The sequence below is a fragment of the Gossypium raimondii genome, chromosome 7 (assembly GCF_025698545.1).
Source record: "Gossypium raimondii isolate GPD5lz chromosome 7, ASM2569854v1, whole genome shotgun sequence".
Lineage (NCBI taxonomy): Eukaryota > Viridiplantae > Streptophyta > Magnoliopsida > Malvales > Malvaceae > Gossypium > Gossypium raimondii.
The window spans coordinates 18,534,402-18,551,455 of NC_068571.1; the positions used below are offsets into that span (position 1 = coordinate 18,534,402).

A 17,054-nucleotide genomic window follows, 5' to 3' on the forward strand; every position below is an offset into this window, starting at 1 on the left:
TTATGCCTATTTCACATGGGACTACAATTTCAGTAGAGCGAATGGTCTTGTTATATTTGATTTTAACGGCAAAGACCATTGATGTGGAAAAATCATTTTGAGAGAAATGTGGAATTGTGCTGCTAGATGTTCTGACCCAACTTACTTTCCCTTTACGATAACAATTTTGTGCTTGCAAGCTAAAATTTTTGCAAACATAAAAAAGATAGGTTATAGCCAGGACACAATCACAGATTGGGACCTTTACCGAATAGCCAAAGATTTTGTTCTCCAGCAACGAGTTGAAGAGAACGAAGATCTTGAAAAAGAAGAAGAGGAAGAAGAATATCCCACAGAAATTGAACCAATGCAGTCAGCTAAAATCCCTGATAAGGCCGAACCAATGGAACTAGTAACTGAACCTAACATGACAACCTCAATGCTCAGAACTCAATCACCTTGCCCAGATCTTTGAGATGAGCTGTCAAAGTTGATGAACATAATGGAACATATGCAGTGGCAGCAACAAGCTTACTGGAGATATTCAAAAATACGGGATGACTCAATGAGAAGCGCTCTTATGAAAATATTCAATGACTCATTTATTTTTGTGCTTGAGTTTCCAGATTTTATATTCAAACCATGGAGTCCACTATCGAAGAGGGAACAAGGTGATTCATACAAAAACAAAGATGATTGAGCAAAAGATGAGTCAGATTCTGAGGGATCTGCAAATAAATAAGAAAGGGGGAATCTTTACCTTATGTTATTTTCTTTCCTAGGTTATTTTAGGATTAGGATCTATTAGGATTTTTATTTTTCTCATAATAAAACAAGAGATGGAAATCATGAATAAAAATGAACAAGTTTTTATAATAAGAAGTGTGGTAATAAATATATACATGTCTAGGATTGGATTTAGAAAGAGTTGGGTAGTTAAGCAGCCAAATTGGCTCACCTCCTCTTTTCTAGAATCCTACCTGGTGTATAGTATCTATTTACTTCTAACAATGAGGACATTGTTTATCTTAAGTAGGGGGGACCGAAATATTGAAATTATTTCCTCTCAGAATAAAATTTTCTTTTAATTATGATTAGGTTATATTTTGTTCAAAAATATGAAATTTTGTTAAGTATGCTAAACTTTAATATGAATAAAGTTCTATTATTTCAAATAATTGTTATGTTAGCTGAATTATGACATAAATATACACTTAATAAAGTATGTAAATCATACCATAAAATTTTAGTTCTTTAGGAAAGCTAGGCATGCATGAAAGTTTAAGTTTCTAGAATTGACTTAGTAATTTCTGGAGGCAAAATCCTAGGAAGCATGAAATGTTGAAAATAATTTAGGAAAGATTTTGTTTGGACCGTTTCAGGCTTTCAAGCCAGCCTTAATAAATTGTTATCCTTTGAAACCCAGCTTTGAGACTATATGGCCTAATTTTATTTGAACCTTTGCAATATTTAGCCATCTTTTTCTCTTAATTATCTTTAAATTGTCCCAAACACTAAACTCATAATATTGTTTGAAAATAAGTTTGGGGGAGTTGAAAAAATTTATCGAATGCTCAAAATATTACAGTACATACAACAAAATGCTCATGAAAAAGAAAAAACAATAAAAGAAAAAGGAAAAAAAAAGAGAGAAGAGCATATGTTCTTGAAAGAAAATAGATGTACAAAAGAGCATGTGAAAGCAAAATAAGTTGGTGTATTGAAGGTAAATATTTCGAAAGTCTAATTGAAGCTGAGTCTAGAGTTTTAAGCCTAAATTTATCTATCTTGTACCTACCCCTAGCCTAGCCACGTTAGAACCTATTTAAAAGACCTATTGATTCAAGTTCCTATGCTACCTACATTAGTGGAGAGAAATTCCTATGTTCAACATATGAAGGCATAAATTAAACTTGAAGATTGCAGCTTAATCTTAAATAAGGGAATAAAATCAAATTGGTAGGGATTTAACATTTCTTTATTGAGTAAGAATTTAGTCTATTTTTGCTATTATAGTAATAATTGAGATTAATTTGAAAGATATGTATACTTAAGTAGCATAAATATCAAATTTCTTGTTCTAGAGCATAAGTATACTAAATTCATAATTTTGGGAAGAATGTTGTTCTAAAGGAATTTTTCAAAAGTATTTTGGAGAAATTATTTTCAATTTGTGCATTAATCGGGATGAGCAATGAATTAAGTTTGGGGGTGTGTAAACACCAAAATATACACACTTTTCATGCCCTTTTTAACTCAAATTCATCCAATTTCGTAGTAATTCTTGTCAAAAAATGTATAATAAATATGAAATAATTAAATTGTACTTAAATTATTAACATGTTGAATTTTAATTAATTTTATATTAAATTTTGATTAAATTTTATTTATTTTCGACAAATTCACATAAAAGGCTTAAATTGGCTCAACAAACACTACTGGAAGCACAAAACAGAAAAGCGATTTTGAAATATCGAGACGAATTAATTTTTCAACCTAAGATGGTCCAAATTATGAATATTAATTCATAATATAATTAATTATAATTTTAATCCAATTTATTTTGGGTTAAATAATTATTATTAATTAATAATGAAAGGAGGCCCAGTTGTGCTAAACCGAGAAGACCGATCCAACCGAGCAATGGGCTGCCCAAAACCGTCCCACATGCTGACCCAATCAGCTTGTTTAGCTGATTATTTGGCTTGCAAAATATCCCTTGAAGATTCCTTGAAATTGCATTCAAACCCCTCTACTTATCAAGCTTTTGTAGATTTTCCCCTAGCTAAATTTAGCAAGTTTGAAAGCTTCAAACTTGCCACATGTGTGGTTTTCCATGGGAGGAGTCTATGGCTGCTGATTTTTGATATTTTTAGTAGCCTATCCAACCTATAAATACCGACTTTGGCTGCTCATTTCAAATACACCTCTCATCCTTTAATTCTTCACTTCTCTCTCACTTTCTCTCTTCAAAACCATTCTTTTGTTCTCCATTTTTCCTTTCCATTCCCTTGCCAATTTCCCCTATTGGAAAAGAGACTTTCAACAACCATTGGTAGCAGTATTCAAGTGCTCATAGAAGCCTCGGTTCAACAAGAACAAGCGGAGAAAGAGGAGTAGAGCAAACTAGTCAAGCTTCAGAGAAACACCAGATTTGATTCTAGTTACCTATCCTTTAAATTTTATTGTTGTTGTTATGAACATGTCTATGAATACTTGTTATGTTGATATGTTTAATTTAATTAATATGACTTAAATTTAATTCGTGTTAGGTTGATTGCATTTCGTCCACTTGAGTTATTAAAATTATGTTTGTGTTGTTATAGGTCTTTGGTAAATTGTTTGATTAAGTAAAATCATGATTAAGTTATTCTTGCATTATAATTGTAAGGTAACTAATGAATTAATTACTTACTCATGTTGAAATTGTAATTAATTGACACAATACTTAATCAGTGCATGTTTAATCTTCTAAGGTAGCTGAGGGTTAAATTAGCGACGGTATTAAACGGTACATTAGTCTTGCATAACTTGCAAGATTATTGTGATTAAATTGTTTCAAGGTAGGAATACATTGTTACCTCACTTAATCTTTTATGTGCTTATGAAGATTGATTAATTGTTTGAATTGGCATTGGAAAATGTTCAAGAGATTAGTTAATTTAATAGGTACGTATGAGCAGTAGTTAGTAAATTACCAAGTTGTCGTGAATTTATACGTAACAACATGAACATGAGTTTAGTAATTCTAAGTTAAGAAATGTAATTAATCTAACACAATTATGTCATCCTGATTAAAACCATCTTTTCAAATTGTGCATTGGAAATTTTATTTTTATTTATTTTATTTTACTTAGTTAAAGTTTAGTTTTCAATCACTTCTTCAAACCAAAATATTTTTAATCACCAAAGTGTTTGAATTTCATTCATAAATAATTTTCTTGTAGGTGCATGCTTGAATGGGTGAAAGAATTGGCTTGATTTTGGCGAATTTCTTGTCCACACGGCCTAAGACATGGATGGGCGCGTGTCTCAATCGTGTGTGACACACGGATATGCAACACGACCATGTGTCCTCTGTAGGTTTTAAAGGTTGCAAGTCAGGCAGTTACACAACCTAGCACACGGCCTGGCACACGGGCGTGTGAGGCCATTTCGAAAGTTACATAGCCTGGCATACAGGCTGTGGCTTGGCCGTGTGACCCAAGTCAGAGAGTTACACGAGCATGTCACGGCCGTGTGTCCCTATTTTGAATGTTACACGGCCTGAGACACAACTGTGTGTCTCAGCTATGTGAGCCACACGGCCTAGCCACACAGCCATGTGACCCCTGCAATTTAAATTTTTCTAACTTTTTCCTCAATGTTTCAAATGTTCCCGATTTAGTCCTGAATCGTTTCTAAAGTGATTCTAAGGCCTCGAGGACTTAAATAAGGAACGATATGCATGCATATTAATGGATTATGCTATGTTTATTGAAATGTTTGAAAATGAATTATTTTAGGTTACGTATATTCGTTAATGCTTCGTAACCCTATTTCAGTGATAGATACGGGTTAGGGGTGTTACAATAAATTATGTACAAAAATTATGTAATTAAGCATAATTTCAAATACTTTAGAAATTCATGTCAAATATTAATAATTAAGTAAAATTCACTTATTTTAATAATAATTACTCAAGATTAACATATTTATTAAGTCAAAAGGTGGTAAAAATATATAGAAAAATCCTATATATTTTCGAGTTTACACAAGGTATTGGTCTTCATGTCTCAAGACTGCTCATGAGATGTAGTTCCCCTGTTTTGGACCTTTACATTTGATGTTTGATGTCTCGTGACACCCCACACCTGACCTAGGCGTCGCATTCAAATGCGTGACTTCACATTATGTGACTTCACATTATATTGCTGAAGCAACTCAAACTATCTCAATTCATCTCATTAAATAATTTGACATTCAAACATAATAGTTTCCATACAATCACAATTACATGTATAAACATGACAACTTAATGTTAAGTGATCTCATATAAAATGTTTGTCATGTTATACGCCTTGAGCATGTCGAAGATGAAGAGGTGAGGAGGTAATGTAAACCCAGCCTCGAGTAGATGTAGCGGAAGGTAGAAACTCGGTCTCCCACCACCATAGTTGGGTCTAAAAACTGCACTCAAGGGATGTGACCTTTCAGGGTACTAAACTCATATTTGTAATGTTTTTCAGGCAACCCACAACACCTCAACAACCTCCTCATCTCTATTTCTGTAGTGACGTATGGGTATGAAATGTTGGCTACTAGCTCATTTTCCTTTCTTTTCAGCACTTTCCTATTAACTTGTCATCCTCCATCTGTCGCTTTTGGTGGAGACCTAGTAGATTTGGTACCATACCTAGCCATTGGATATAGAAAAACACGTTGAAAATGTTGGAACAAAGAAGAAAATCATAGTGTTACATTAGAAATCTAAGCAAAGTGCTTTGAAACACAAACCTAGTAAAATAAATAAATAAGAACCTACAAAGAGGAGAACTTGATGAACAAGAATGGCGATGTAGAAACAAGACACCAGAGAAAATCTCAAAATTCACATCAACAAAACTGGTCCCAAGGATGAAGAGACAAAGAACATATAGGGCTTTCTCCTAAAATGTATCATTTCATCATCTACTCTAGTAACCAATGGTACACAAGACACCTACAAGTTTTTTCTCATCATTATCTCCATTTCTCAGGTGCTGTCGGTTCATAAAACATTTATGGCTAGACACCTTGTTGCACCTCCTGGTCGTTCCACCTCTCATGCAACTTGCAAGCAAAAATATCTCAAGACAGGCCATTTTATAACATACCTTTTGATTGGGGGACAATTTGTTATACCCTCAATTGGGTTAGACACGTGGCACTCTTAGAAGACACCAAGTGGATGCTTGAATATGATTTTCGACCTTCCACCCATCAAGCTATCTTTGATTGCTCAACCTCCCAAATAAACCACCCTTTGTAAGACTACTTGTTGGTAGAGGGAACGTTCCCTTTCATTAGGCTTCCCGCTTACCATGGTCTAACCACCCGCTTTTTAGTGTGAACACTCTTTTCAGGGACCACTGTGGCCCACTTGAGCTTAACAACCTCGTACTCCCTCAAAAGGTAATAGAATGGGTCTCACAATACGTGTACTTCACGTACTCCATGATGATAATCACATTGCCACGTCACTACTGCCAGGCAAGGGGTATCTCTTATAAATACCCTTCAGTACAATGAAAAAGGGGTCTCCTTCCCATTAAGGAACCTGGAGCACTTATTACAATCAACCCTCTAGCCTTCACAGCAATCTACCTCATCTTCTTACCTTTCTTCGGCTCTCAGCCTATTTAGGTGAACCGACCTCCTTTGGACCACCAATGGCTCTTCCTTATCTCCTTCCTTGTTGAGACTTGTATCAACAAGTACCTTTCTAGCTTTTTCTTTTGTTGTTGCTACAGTGTAAAGACTAAAGTGAAGAAGAAAATAGAAGTAAATTCGATTATTTGCTTTCTATCTATAGTGACTTAAATGAAAACTTTCAAATAGTTTTGTGACTATTTTGTAATTTTTTTGAAGTTGAGTGACCAAAACATGACTAATTAATAATTTAATGACTTCTGGTGTAGTTTACTATTTAATTAAGACATGGGCGGACCTTTTGGAAAGTTCTCTACTGATTTTAACTTCTAAATTTCTTCACATCGGACCCACCATAAGGTGTGAGCATGACAAAGTTCACTTCTATTTTAAAATTACTAAAAGATTATAAGTTTTTAAAAACAATATAAATTTTTTTATAAAGTTTCTAAAGGTCATTGCTGGGTAGAGAAACCTCTAATTCCAAACATAGACTGTACAATGGACATGTACAATAAAAAAAATAAAGTTTCTAAAGACAATTAATAATCTAAAAAGTCCAAAAATAAAACTTTCCAAAGAAGAAAAGTTTCCCAAAAATGACAATTTTCTAAATGTTTTCAATAACAGTCAAAATCATCTAGCAAACTTCCTTCTTTCGACCTCACCAATGTTATAAGCCAAACTGAAATGACTAGAAATAAAATCTTTAACGAGAATATTTGGCGTGCTTTACATTTAGTGATTAGACCACTAGATAAAATGAACCATTGTGACTCACTAATTAAGTTTCCATGAATCATATCAGGTACATATGTCTCCCACAAAGAAACCACATACTTTTCAACCTGGAATTTCCGTCTTATAGCTTTGCCCACATTTACACTAGCTTAAGTTATCTTGAGTGAACACTACAATATCGGCATTGCCACTTGAGCCGTAGGCTGGCTTTTTACTAGTTTATTTTTCTTAAGCTTTCGGGGAACACTGCAATATCAGTACCATCACCTATGCCACTTGAATGTAACTAAGAGATATGATGGCCCTAAGAGATATCAATTGACCTCTGGAGAATCAGACCACAAAAGTTGGCTATTAGGCTAATATATTTCCTCAAGTCTTATACTTTGCAATTACGCAAATATTAGTTTGCTTCGTGTGTGATAATGTTTCGCTCTATATTCATCTTGCTTTATGGTTTTACATAGAAATTACACATTGATCTTATTTCTTTGTAATTTTTTTCAGTTTTATATATACACTTGTTTCTGGTTTAACTTTGTTTAAAGAAGCTTTAGCTATTTCTCTGTCGTTTCGTAGGCAAATATGGTCCGGTCGGCTTTACCTTTTGCGAGAAAAGCGTAGGGCAGAGCTGTCTCACGCCTAGTCATTGCTTCTAGTTTGTTCTTATTCCTCAATTTTTTATAGGATACCCAGTGTTCAGGTCGTTAACAAACGAATAAGAATATGGCATAATCCCCATTATCGAGATCACAAAACAACTTTTACTAGCACAACCAAATGGAATATTTATTGCTACAGTGAACGATCGTGCCCTCTGTCTCCTAATGACGTAATAAACTTCACCTTCTTCTCTCCTATGGGGTTTCGAGTGTTCAAAATGTAAAGAAATTGTGCATAGCTGTCCTGCTTGTCTCACCTTTTATTTTAATCTTTAAAACCAGAGCTTTGGTTTTCTGTTGCACTATTGCCTTGCTTTCTGAAAAACTTGCGCATAATTTCTCCACAGCTTCTATTTACAGAATATAATTTTGTAATAATATTGAAAATAATCTGTTACTTGCTTGGTTTATGACAGTTTCTGGGTACGTAGCATTCTGGATCATGAAACAGAGTTCATTTATTCAGCAGGCAATCAGTAGTTGGAATTGTAAAACGTAGGAGGAAAATGCTGTAAAAACAAAACAGTATATCTGTTGTTGAAAGAAATAAGGATTTAAGCAGCAAGGCCAAGTTTGTTGGATTCGCGCTCCACTGCAATCTTCAAAAAGCTGCCTTCTTCCAACACCATTTGAACAGGCAAAAATCCCATCCCATTCGCCATAGCAAGCATCATCCGCTTGGTCTCCGACTTGAACTCCTCCAAATCCACTGTCCCGTTAGAGTCATGATCGAACTGCACGAAAAGTGATTTGTAAACGTGAGCGAGTTCCTTTGGGTCCGTTTGAACGTCGATGCCGAAGTGAGTTTCCAACACCCTCAAGCTCTGCAATTCCTTCAACAACTCCGAATAAGACAGTAGCCCATCATGATCGGCGTCCAGGTGAGCAAACCGGTCTCGTATTGAGACGTGGAATGCTTCTTCATCTTCAACGAAGTTAACAATGGTGCCACTGTCCAACAATTCCACACTCATCCTTTCAACTCTTTATCTGGCTTCGAACTTTGAATAATACAAGAAACGTTTATGAGATTATTGATTAGGAAAGTTGGATGTTGAGCCTTATTTATAGTTTGATAGTTGACCCAGTTTCTTTTTCTTTTTCTTTTTTAAGAATATAGTCCTAATTTCAAATGCTACTTTCTAGCCGATTGAATTTTATTGCCACGGTTTCATTTTCTTAGTTTGAATCCTCTCATATGGACTCGTCGTAATCCAGAGGGGAAAGAAACCATTAAATTCGAAGTTTTAGAATTAAATATTGATTTCTAAGACTAATCCCAGTTATTATAAAAATAATATTTTGTTGACTGAATTAATGTGGTTCATTCATAATGTATGAGATTTATGCAGGGGAAATATTTTTATTTTATTTTTGATAGTATTATTTTGTGAGCATAGTTTTATATAAAAAATATATATGCACATAGGATTTGAAAGCGTGGGTTATGTTTGTACAAAGTGATAATCATCCAATGGGCTCTAAACGTGTAGAGAGTAGGATGAAAGACAAGGATAACGAAGGAATATTCTTAAGAAGAGAAATGTTAGCCACAAGCTCAAACCTGAAGCCCAAGTTCGACATTTCATCTTTGCTTGTACGCATCCTTGTGTTACCATCAACTGAATTTCTACCATATTACTCTGCCAATATAGTAATCTGAAACAACAATATGATATATTTTATATAATACAAAATATATAAATATATAAAATTTTATAATACAAAGTATTAAATTTTCAAAATTATAGAAATATAAAATATCTTAAATAAGTTTTTATCGAGAAAATATCTTAAATAAAATTATAGAACGAAATCTACGTGCATATATAAACAAAATTTCAAATCTAGTGAAGTTGTACATAATTTAAAATAGATCTAGTTAAGTGTCTAATTATCCGTTAAATTGAGCACAAAATCTTTCTTTTATTATTATTATTTTTGTACATAAGAGGTTATACTTTAGAATAAAAATTGCAAATATTAAAAGTCAAAACTCAAAATCCTTTTTTTTTTTTAAGTTGCAATTTGAACGAAATCATCTAATCTTCAACAAACAATAGCATTATTCTTAACAATGTACTGAAACCACACTTTTTTAACCACCACTGAATATTTTACTACTTCCATTTAAATGCAGGCTTGTTTTTTTAATAACGTGACGTGTTTTTACATTAAAGCACCATGTGGAAAAAAATCTCGGTCAAATTATGTAAATTTCTCGGTTAAATTAGCATTATATCTCTTTTTTATTTATTTGGTCTTTTAAGTTTTTTTATTTTAAATTTAAGGAAATAGGTTGTTTTTGGAGAGAGTGTGTGAAAGTACGTTCAGCTGGGAGCGCGTTCAGCAATGGTCATTTTTTTGAACATTAACAACGGTAAAATTTTTGAAGGGCCCCAACAGTAATTTTATTTTTCTTATAAATACCAGGTCATTTTTCATTATTTTCACTCAAATCTAACTTTCTCAATTCTTTCTAAACTTTCAACTCTCTCAATTCTCTCAATTTTCTTAAGTTTTGTTCTAAATTTTCTAATACGATTGTTTAAAAATATTTTTGATTTATTTAATTATTTAATATATTATTCGTTTTGATTAAGTTTTCACGAATGACAACCTCTCTGGTTCGTTTCAACGACGAGCACATTTCTGTCGCTCAAGAAATAATGGTAAGATAATTTTAAATTTCGTTATTTTCAATTAGGTTAATTTTAAAGTATTTTATTTTTAAAAATATTTTAAATTATTTTTTTGTTGATATAAATAGGCAAATGATCGTGTTTTGGAGGGGTTCATACATAATTTGTCAAAGGGCCCAATCATCGAAATTCGTGGTTACTTGCAAGATGCAGGATTCTTGTATGCGTCTCGTATGCTCACGGGCTGCAAACTCGATCCTCTACTCATCAGCACGTTGGTGGAATGATGGAGGCCCGTGACACACACTTTTCATCTTCCATGCGACGAGTGTACAATCACACCCGATGACGTAGCTTTATAACTCGGTTTACCGGTAGATGGGCCAGTCATCACGGGGTCAGTAGTCGTTTCTGGTAAAGAGGACCTTTGTGAGGCATTTTTGGGGAAAGTGTCGAATAAGTTTTACGGTGGTCGGATAGATATGAAGTGGTTGGGTACCAATTTCAAAGAGCTTCATACGGATGTGCCTGACGTCAACAATGAACAATACGCTCGAGCATTCATCTTGAGGTTAATCGGGGCATTCTAATTGTAACACATCAGTTCTGGTAGGTACAAGGTTTGCGTATAGTCCTATGGTAGTATGATTGGCGGAGTAGGCTTCGCCAAAGTGCAGTTTTCAGCATATAAAGCGAGCGTGTATTGTTATGTGGTTAAGTTAATAAAGGTTCCTTGTTAGGTGGCTATGTTAGTTGGAATAAGATCAGTGGCCAAGTAAAATGGTATCTAGAGTAGGAGTTCATGTTAAGGATAAAATGCACACGTTAATTGTGGTACTGTGCAAGTTAAGTTACAAGGTAAGCTGGTTAGGAACCAACTGACTGTGAACCAATATAGTTAAAAGATAAGGGGATACTCAATGAGGTTTCTCAAAAGTTGTAGAATTTTGGATAAGGCAATTAAATAAGGATGTGACATTTTTCAAGTTCCAATAAAGACTTAGATTATTATAATAGATATTCAAGTTTGGGAAATGAGAGTTCTCTTCTTTCTTCTAAGATAAAGTTATCTGAGGTCTAAGGAACCAAAGGCATTTCTTTAAGCTGAAGTTGAGATCCTAAATTTTATCAGTGATTACTCTATACAAGGTAAGTTTTATGACTTTGCATGTTGTGCTATTATAGAGTAGGTTCAAATGAGTGCATGAACAATAAGATGAAGGAGTAAGGCTTATATGGGGTTCATCTGGGTTTAAGATGATAGGATGGTTACTCGAATGAGCTTTAATGGTGTTCTTCTATTTTATAAGCAATGGTTGCTATAGTTTCTTGATGAAGGTTGGATTTGGAGTTCAAACTACTATTTGTGGTTGTCAGGTGAGCCTCTATACTGGCTCTTGCATGTATATTGTTCATATAAGATACTTCCGTGGTAGTTGATCGAACTATGAAATGGAAACCAAAAATGCATAGTCTAAATGTTTGTTGGGGTTGCATGTATAGTTTGTATGAGATTGACAAGTTAAGTATGTGAAGTTTGAGTATGGCACACCTGAAATGCATGTGATGAAGTGTATGGTTAGATACTTAAAGTGTTGAGTCTTAAGTGATGTTAGCACATGAAAAGTCTATCAAGCAAGTATGTGTCTGTTCACCGCGATGGAGTCTAAAAGGGTACGTCAGGACTAAAAACGCAATCTATGATATAGATATTAAAGAAAAAGCTCATTTCTATGACACTTTCCGAATGGAATTAAAGGACGATGATGGGTAAACCTTACATAACGTGAGTTTAGGCAAATCCATATCTTAAACACGTTAGGAAAAAAAAGCCTTTATGGCATAATATGAAAGAAAGCCTTTATGACGTAATATGAAAAAAAAAGTCTTTCTGGTGTAATATGAAAGGAGGCCTTTATAGCATAATATGAAAGAAAATCTTTGTGGCATAATATGAAAGAAAGGCTTTGTGGCATAATATGAAAGAAAGGCTTTGTGGCGAAAACTTAAAAAAACAACGTACATGGCGAAATCTGAAAGCAGTGCCTTTATGGTGTATCCTAGTAAGGCTTGCTATGGCATAACCTAAAGGAATGATTCTTGGTGAATTATGTATTAAATTGCTTGGGTGCAGTCAGCATGGCTTGTAAGTGTAATTAGAAAGATCAATAAGGCATAGTGTCTCTATGGGCTATGATCAAGTGTTATACAATACCGTGATTCGACTATGAATAATGAAGTGATGAGATATATAAGAGGTGATGGGCAAACATAAAAGAAGCGTATTCTTAATAAGGATTTTTCTAACTATATATCAGAAGGAATGTACCTATTATCTGTATATGTGATCAAACATGGATTGTGGAATGATGACTTAAAGTTATGTATACAACAGTAAAAGTGTTTCGGTCGTATGGATCTATATAAAAGAAACGAGTAAAGACTTATGAAAGATCAGATTGAAAGAGGTAAGTGACGTATCAATGATGTTGATGGGCAAGAAATGAGGTCTGAGTGAGGTATGGTATCTGACGTGTAAATGAGAATAGAAATTGAGGGTGTATTCGATAGTGACTAATTTTAAGGTTCATAATGATACGATCATTTAAATAAGTTACTAGCTAAGATGTGCATAAATGACACAGGTAAATGATGTTTTCCTCACTAAGTTCTTACAAACTTATATAGGTGTGTGTTTTGTTATAGGCAAATTGGTATGAGTATGCGCTAGTAGAGACAATATCAAGTCTATGCCTAAGGAGTGACGTATTAGGTTGTTATGCATACAGAGCAAGTTGGTGGTATGTTCAAAGACTATAATAGTTCTTATAAATTCAATTGGGTATCTATAATAAATAAGGGTTTCAATCTGGATATCATTGTAATTTAATTATCTCGTGTTGCATCTGTATTTGTTCATTGTATTTACTTATGTATTTTAGTTTGAAATTTCGTAGTTAAGTATGTTGCATTTATCTGTAAATTGTATAAGTGAATTAAGCTTGTGTCTACACTTGTATGGTAATACCTAAGATCCATATTTGGTTGATTGGATTAGGTTAATGGTGTTACAAGTTTGCTATCAAAGCCCGATTCAGTCGGTTTTCGAATTATGAAGATGAAAAAGCCATGTATGCATAATATGCTGAACTTGGTAGAGTTCTTCATGTATGTTGACAACTATCTTATCATGAGGTTGATGTATTAAAAATTGCATAATGAAGAAAAATAATAATGAAACAATAAGATAAATGAGAGATAAAAGATTGATTCATTAATATGAACCAAAAGGGATGTTACATGAGATAGAGGATAATAAAAAGGAAATACAGAATAAAAAATAAATTTAGTCCTCTCCCTCGGTATGATGCTTAGTGGATGCAGAGAGAACCTTCTCTGCTAAGGGGGCATTCTCTACTTCTCCTAGAGTTTGCTCTGGGTCATTCAGCTTCTTGGGACTCTTTTCACCCTCTACTTCAGGTTAGTTAGGGGCGAAGAAACCAACAATTTGTTTCCATTTTGACTAGAAGTCTTCCCACACTTTACCATTGGGATTGTAAACATCAAAATCCAATGAATCTGTAGAGATGTCCTTTAGGAATTCGAAGTCTATCTGACTTAACCAATGGCCACATGGGCATGGAGAACCAAGTTAGCCTTTAACTCTAGTAGTGCCTAAGTCATGTTCTTGGTTGTGTCCTCTTGGTATTTTCGGAAGGCTTCATCATTGGATTGGCGAAGGGTATCCAATTTGGCCTCATAGTGTAGCTTCTTAGCCTGGATTGTTCCCTTAAGGAGGACTCACCATTCTCTAATGACTCAACCTTACTCTCCAACAGTTTGCACTTATTTTTTGAGTCCCTATCATTGAGTTTCTAATCCATGACACATGAATCGAGATGTTTAACTTTACTTTTAAGAACCTCCTTATTGTAGCATAGCTCCTCTGTCGTCTTACTTTTTGATCAACTCGCCTCCTACAAGCTTGCAATCTTGGCCTTATGGTAATTGCTGAACTCTTGAAGGGTTCCACTCAGTAGCCCATATTCCATAGATAGAGCTTGAGCAGATTTGACCTTCAACGAGATAGGAGATGAGTCTAATTTGGGTGCAATGTAAGATCGAAAAACCTCTTTTAATTATGGAGGGATTATGTTGTATTGGCTCTAGAATGTTGAACTTAAAGAAGCAGAGGACAACCTTGAAGCATAAAGGTTACGCCAAGGAAAAAATTCATCCCTTTCAGTAGAGGAAAAGGCTTGTGGTTCAGGATTTATGGGGATTATAGGTGGATCCAATGGTAAAGTTTCTGAAGGGGTGTCAATATGAGAAGGACCTGTGTTTTGAGCAAGATTGATGGCACAGTAGAAAATGATGGAACAATAGGAGAATGAACATGTCGGTTTGGAAGTCCCTTATTAAGTCCATGCCATTTTGGCTGAAGGCGCTCACCCCATTAGTAGCTGGAGCATCTTTACTTGCTCTAGGCCTCTTTTCGTACTTTTTTGTAACTAGTTTCTTAGAAGGAACAACTGAAGCACTCTCCTTAACACGAGATTTCTCCAAGATAGCTCTAATGTCCATGTTTGGTACTGGGATGATTAAAGTGTAAGATTTTGGATTGGGTCCTGTACCATCAATGTGAGTGTTAGATTTGCTTGAAAGAAAAGAAGTAGGAGGATGAATACTAGGAGTAATAAGCTAATTGTGGGAACAAACCCTACAAAATTCGTAAAAATAAAATGGGGGTTCTCTTGTACGCCTAGTTAAGATCTTTGCTAAGATTGTGTTGCCATTGTAAGGCCAAGCAGCCAAAGTTGAAGGTACATTATAGTTGTCTAACCAACTAATTAGGTTAGTATTTCTGTGGCCATTAGGATTTTGATTTAGCAAACAGTATTGGAAGACATTCCTAATCGTAGGTAATTCCACAAACTCTAGAATGTGCCCCCTACTTAAATGTTTGAACTGCTTATCTGCAATCTTAGAATCAACAGGCAGATTTTGGGAACAAATGGACTCTTTGGAAAGTGACCAACAAGTGGGAAAGCCAGACCTGTTTTCAAGCTTATAGCGACCCTTATGAATTTTCCTGTCCTCTAGTGAAGATTAGAAATGCTATTATGGATTATTGGTTCACGACCTTGTTGAAAAATGAAGTAGGCATATCCATCATTTTCCCCTTGTCTGGTAATCTTTAATTGATAAATTTTTTGGAAGACTCCTAAGAGGGGTGGCTTGTTTCGTTGGCAATAATCGATGAAATAAGCTTCTAGAGTCCACCAAGATAACACTAACAGTTGTCAAAACTGAGAAAATTCGAGAATCCAATATCTATATATATAATTCATCCATTCGTTCATGCCTCATCATATCGTTAGAACTTAACTAGTATAGTAACTAAACAAACTTGGTGTATTATACCTTTCGTGATACCCATATTACCCCCAAAACCCTCAATACTCATATCAATCTTTTCTTCTTTACATCTCCATACATTCAGAGAACAATCCTTAATTTATAATCTAACATCAACTATGCACCCAATGTATACACCAAGAGCATCAATTGGGTGGATAGAACTGTGCCACTCAGACTACTTTCGAGTTACGCGCCAAACTCAAGACCCGCCGAAACTGGGTGTTACACTTCCTCTGTTAAACCTCTTTGCATTCATCATCTTCTGTTTTCGATTTTTCTCAAAGTTAACTTTTTTTTCTTCTTTCATCTTTCGACTTTTAACTTTTTGTTCTCAACACGAGAAGAACTACTATCAGAGGGAGGGGCCATTACCGGAATATCCGTACCGAAGCTCATGTAACTCCAATACACGTAGAGATTGAGGTGTGTGATTGTAACACCACCCAAAAAGAAATGAATCGATATTTAGGAGCCTGAGGTCTCCAAAACCCAAATTTCACTTATGACTTCTAGCTTCCCCATCATTGACATCTTAGTGACAGTTCTGTAGGTTTCATCTTACTATTCATTTTACTGGAGGCTGGCTTCTACCTGCCACTTAACCTTTTCTTCTGCACCGTACTTCATAGTTATGGCATTGCACTAGGACAATTATCAGCCCTATCCTGGTGGACTTTGGTAGCATTTTACATTGACTGTTGTATAAACTGTGAGTATCCCCGATTGGTGGCTTTTAGAAATTTTCTCAACTCAAGATAACAAGAATTGGAACCTCTGTGGGCGGTGCTCATTTTAGCATATGACAAGGATGTGAACCACTTATTCAAAATAGAATCTCAAATATTCATCAGAGAAAAGATAAATATATACTAGTTGTAAGTAAACTCAAGTCTGGTTTTGGCTTCTCAACTCAATAATCCTTTCTTTTGGAAAATTTCTGTACCAAATTCTAGTCAAAGGATGATCAAATTGTTGAAAGGAAATACCAAAGATTGAAAAAGGGTCGCATACTTGACTTGCTAGAGTTGGTCTCTGTTAGAAACGTATTTCAACATTGTTTGAAGAATTTAAGTCCAAATGGCTACCGCCCAAACTATTCCATCAGTCCAACAATTGACCCCTCCATATTGTCTGCCTTTGAAGCCTGGTTATATAACTCAGATAGCAAATTGGTGCATATCTTATTCGGGCGCATCCGAGAGCCTCCATTATACTTTTA

General features: G+C 34.8%; 1 protein-coding gene across 1 annotated transcript; it reads right to left on the bottom strand.

The window, feature by feature from the left end:
- Nucleotides 1–8,212: 8,212 nt before the first annotated feature.
- LOC105800041 (uncharacterized) lies at nt 8,213–9,000 on the bottom strand. The gene has a single exon (XM_012630922.2). The coding sequence runs from the start codon at nt 8,744–8,746 to the stop codon at nt 8,327–8,329; it is 420 nt and encodes a 139-aa protein (XP_012486376.1). The 5' UTR covers nt 8,747–9,000; the 3' UTR covers nt 8,213–8,326.
- Nucleotides 9,001–17,054: the final 8,054 nt, after the last annotated feature.

Excerpts from the sequence above, each read along its gene's own strand:
- LOC105800041 (XM_012630922.2), bottom strand. The coding sequence starts at position 8,746 with ATGAGTGTGGAATTGTTGGACAGTGGCACCATTGTTAACTTCGTTGAA.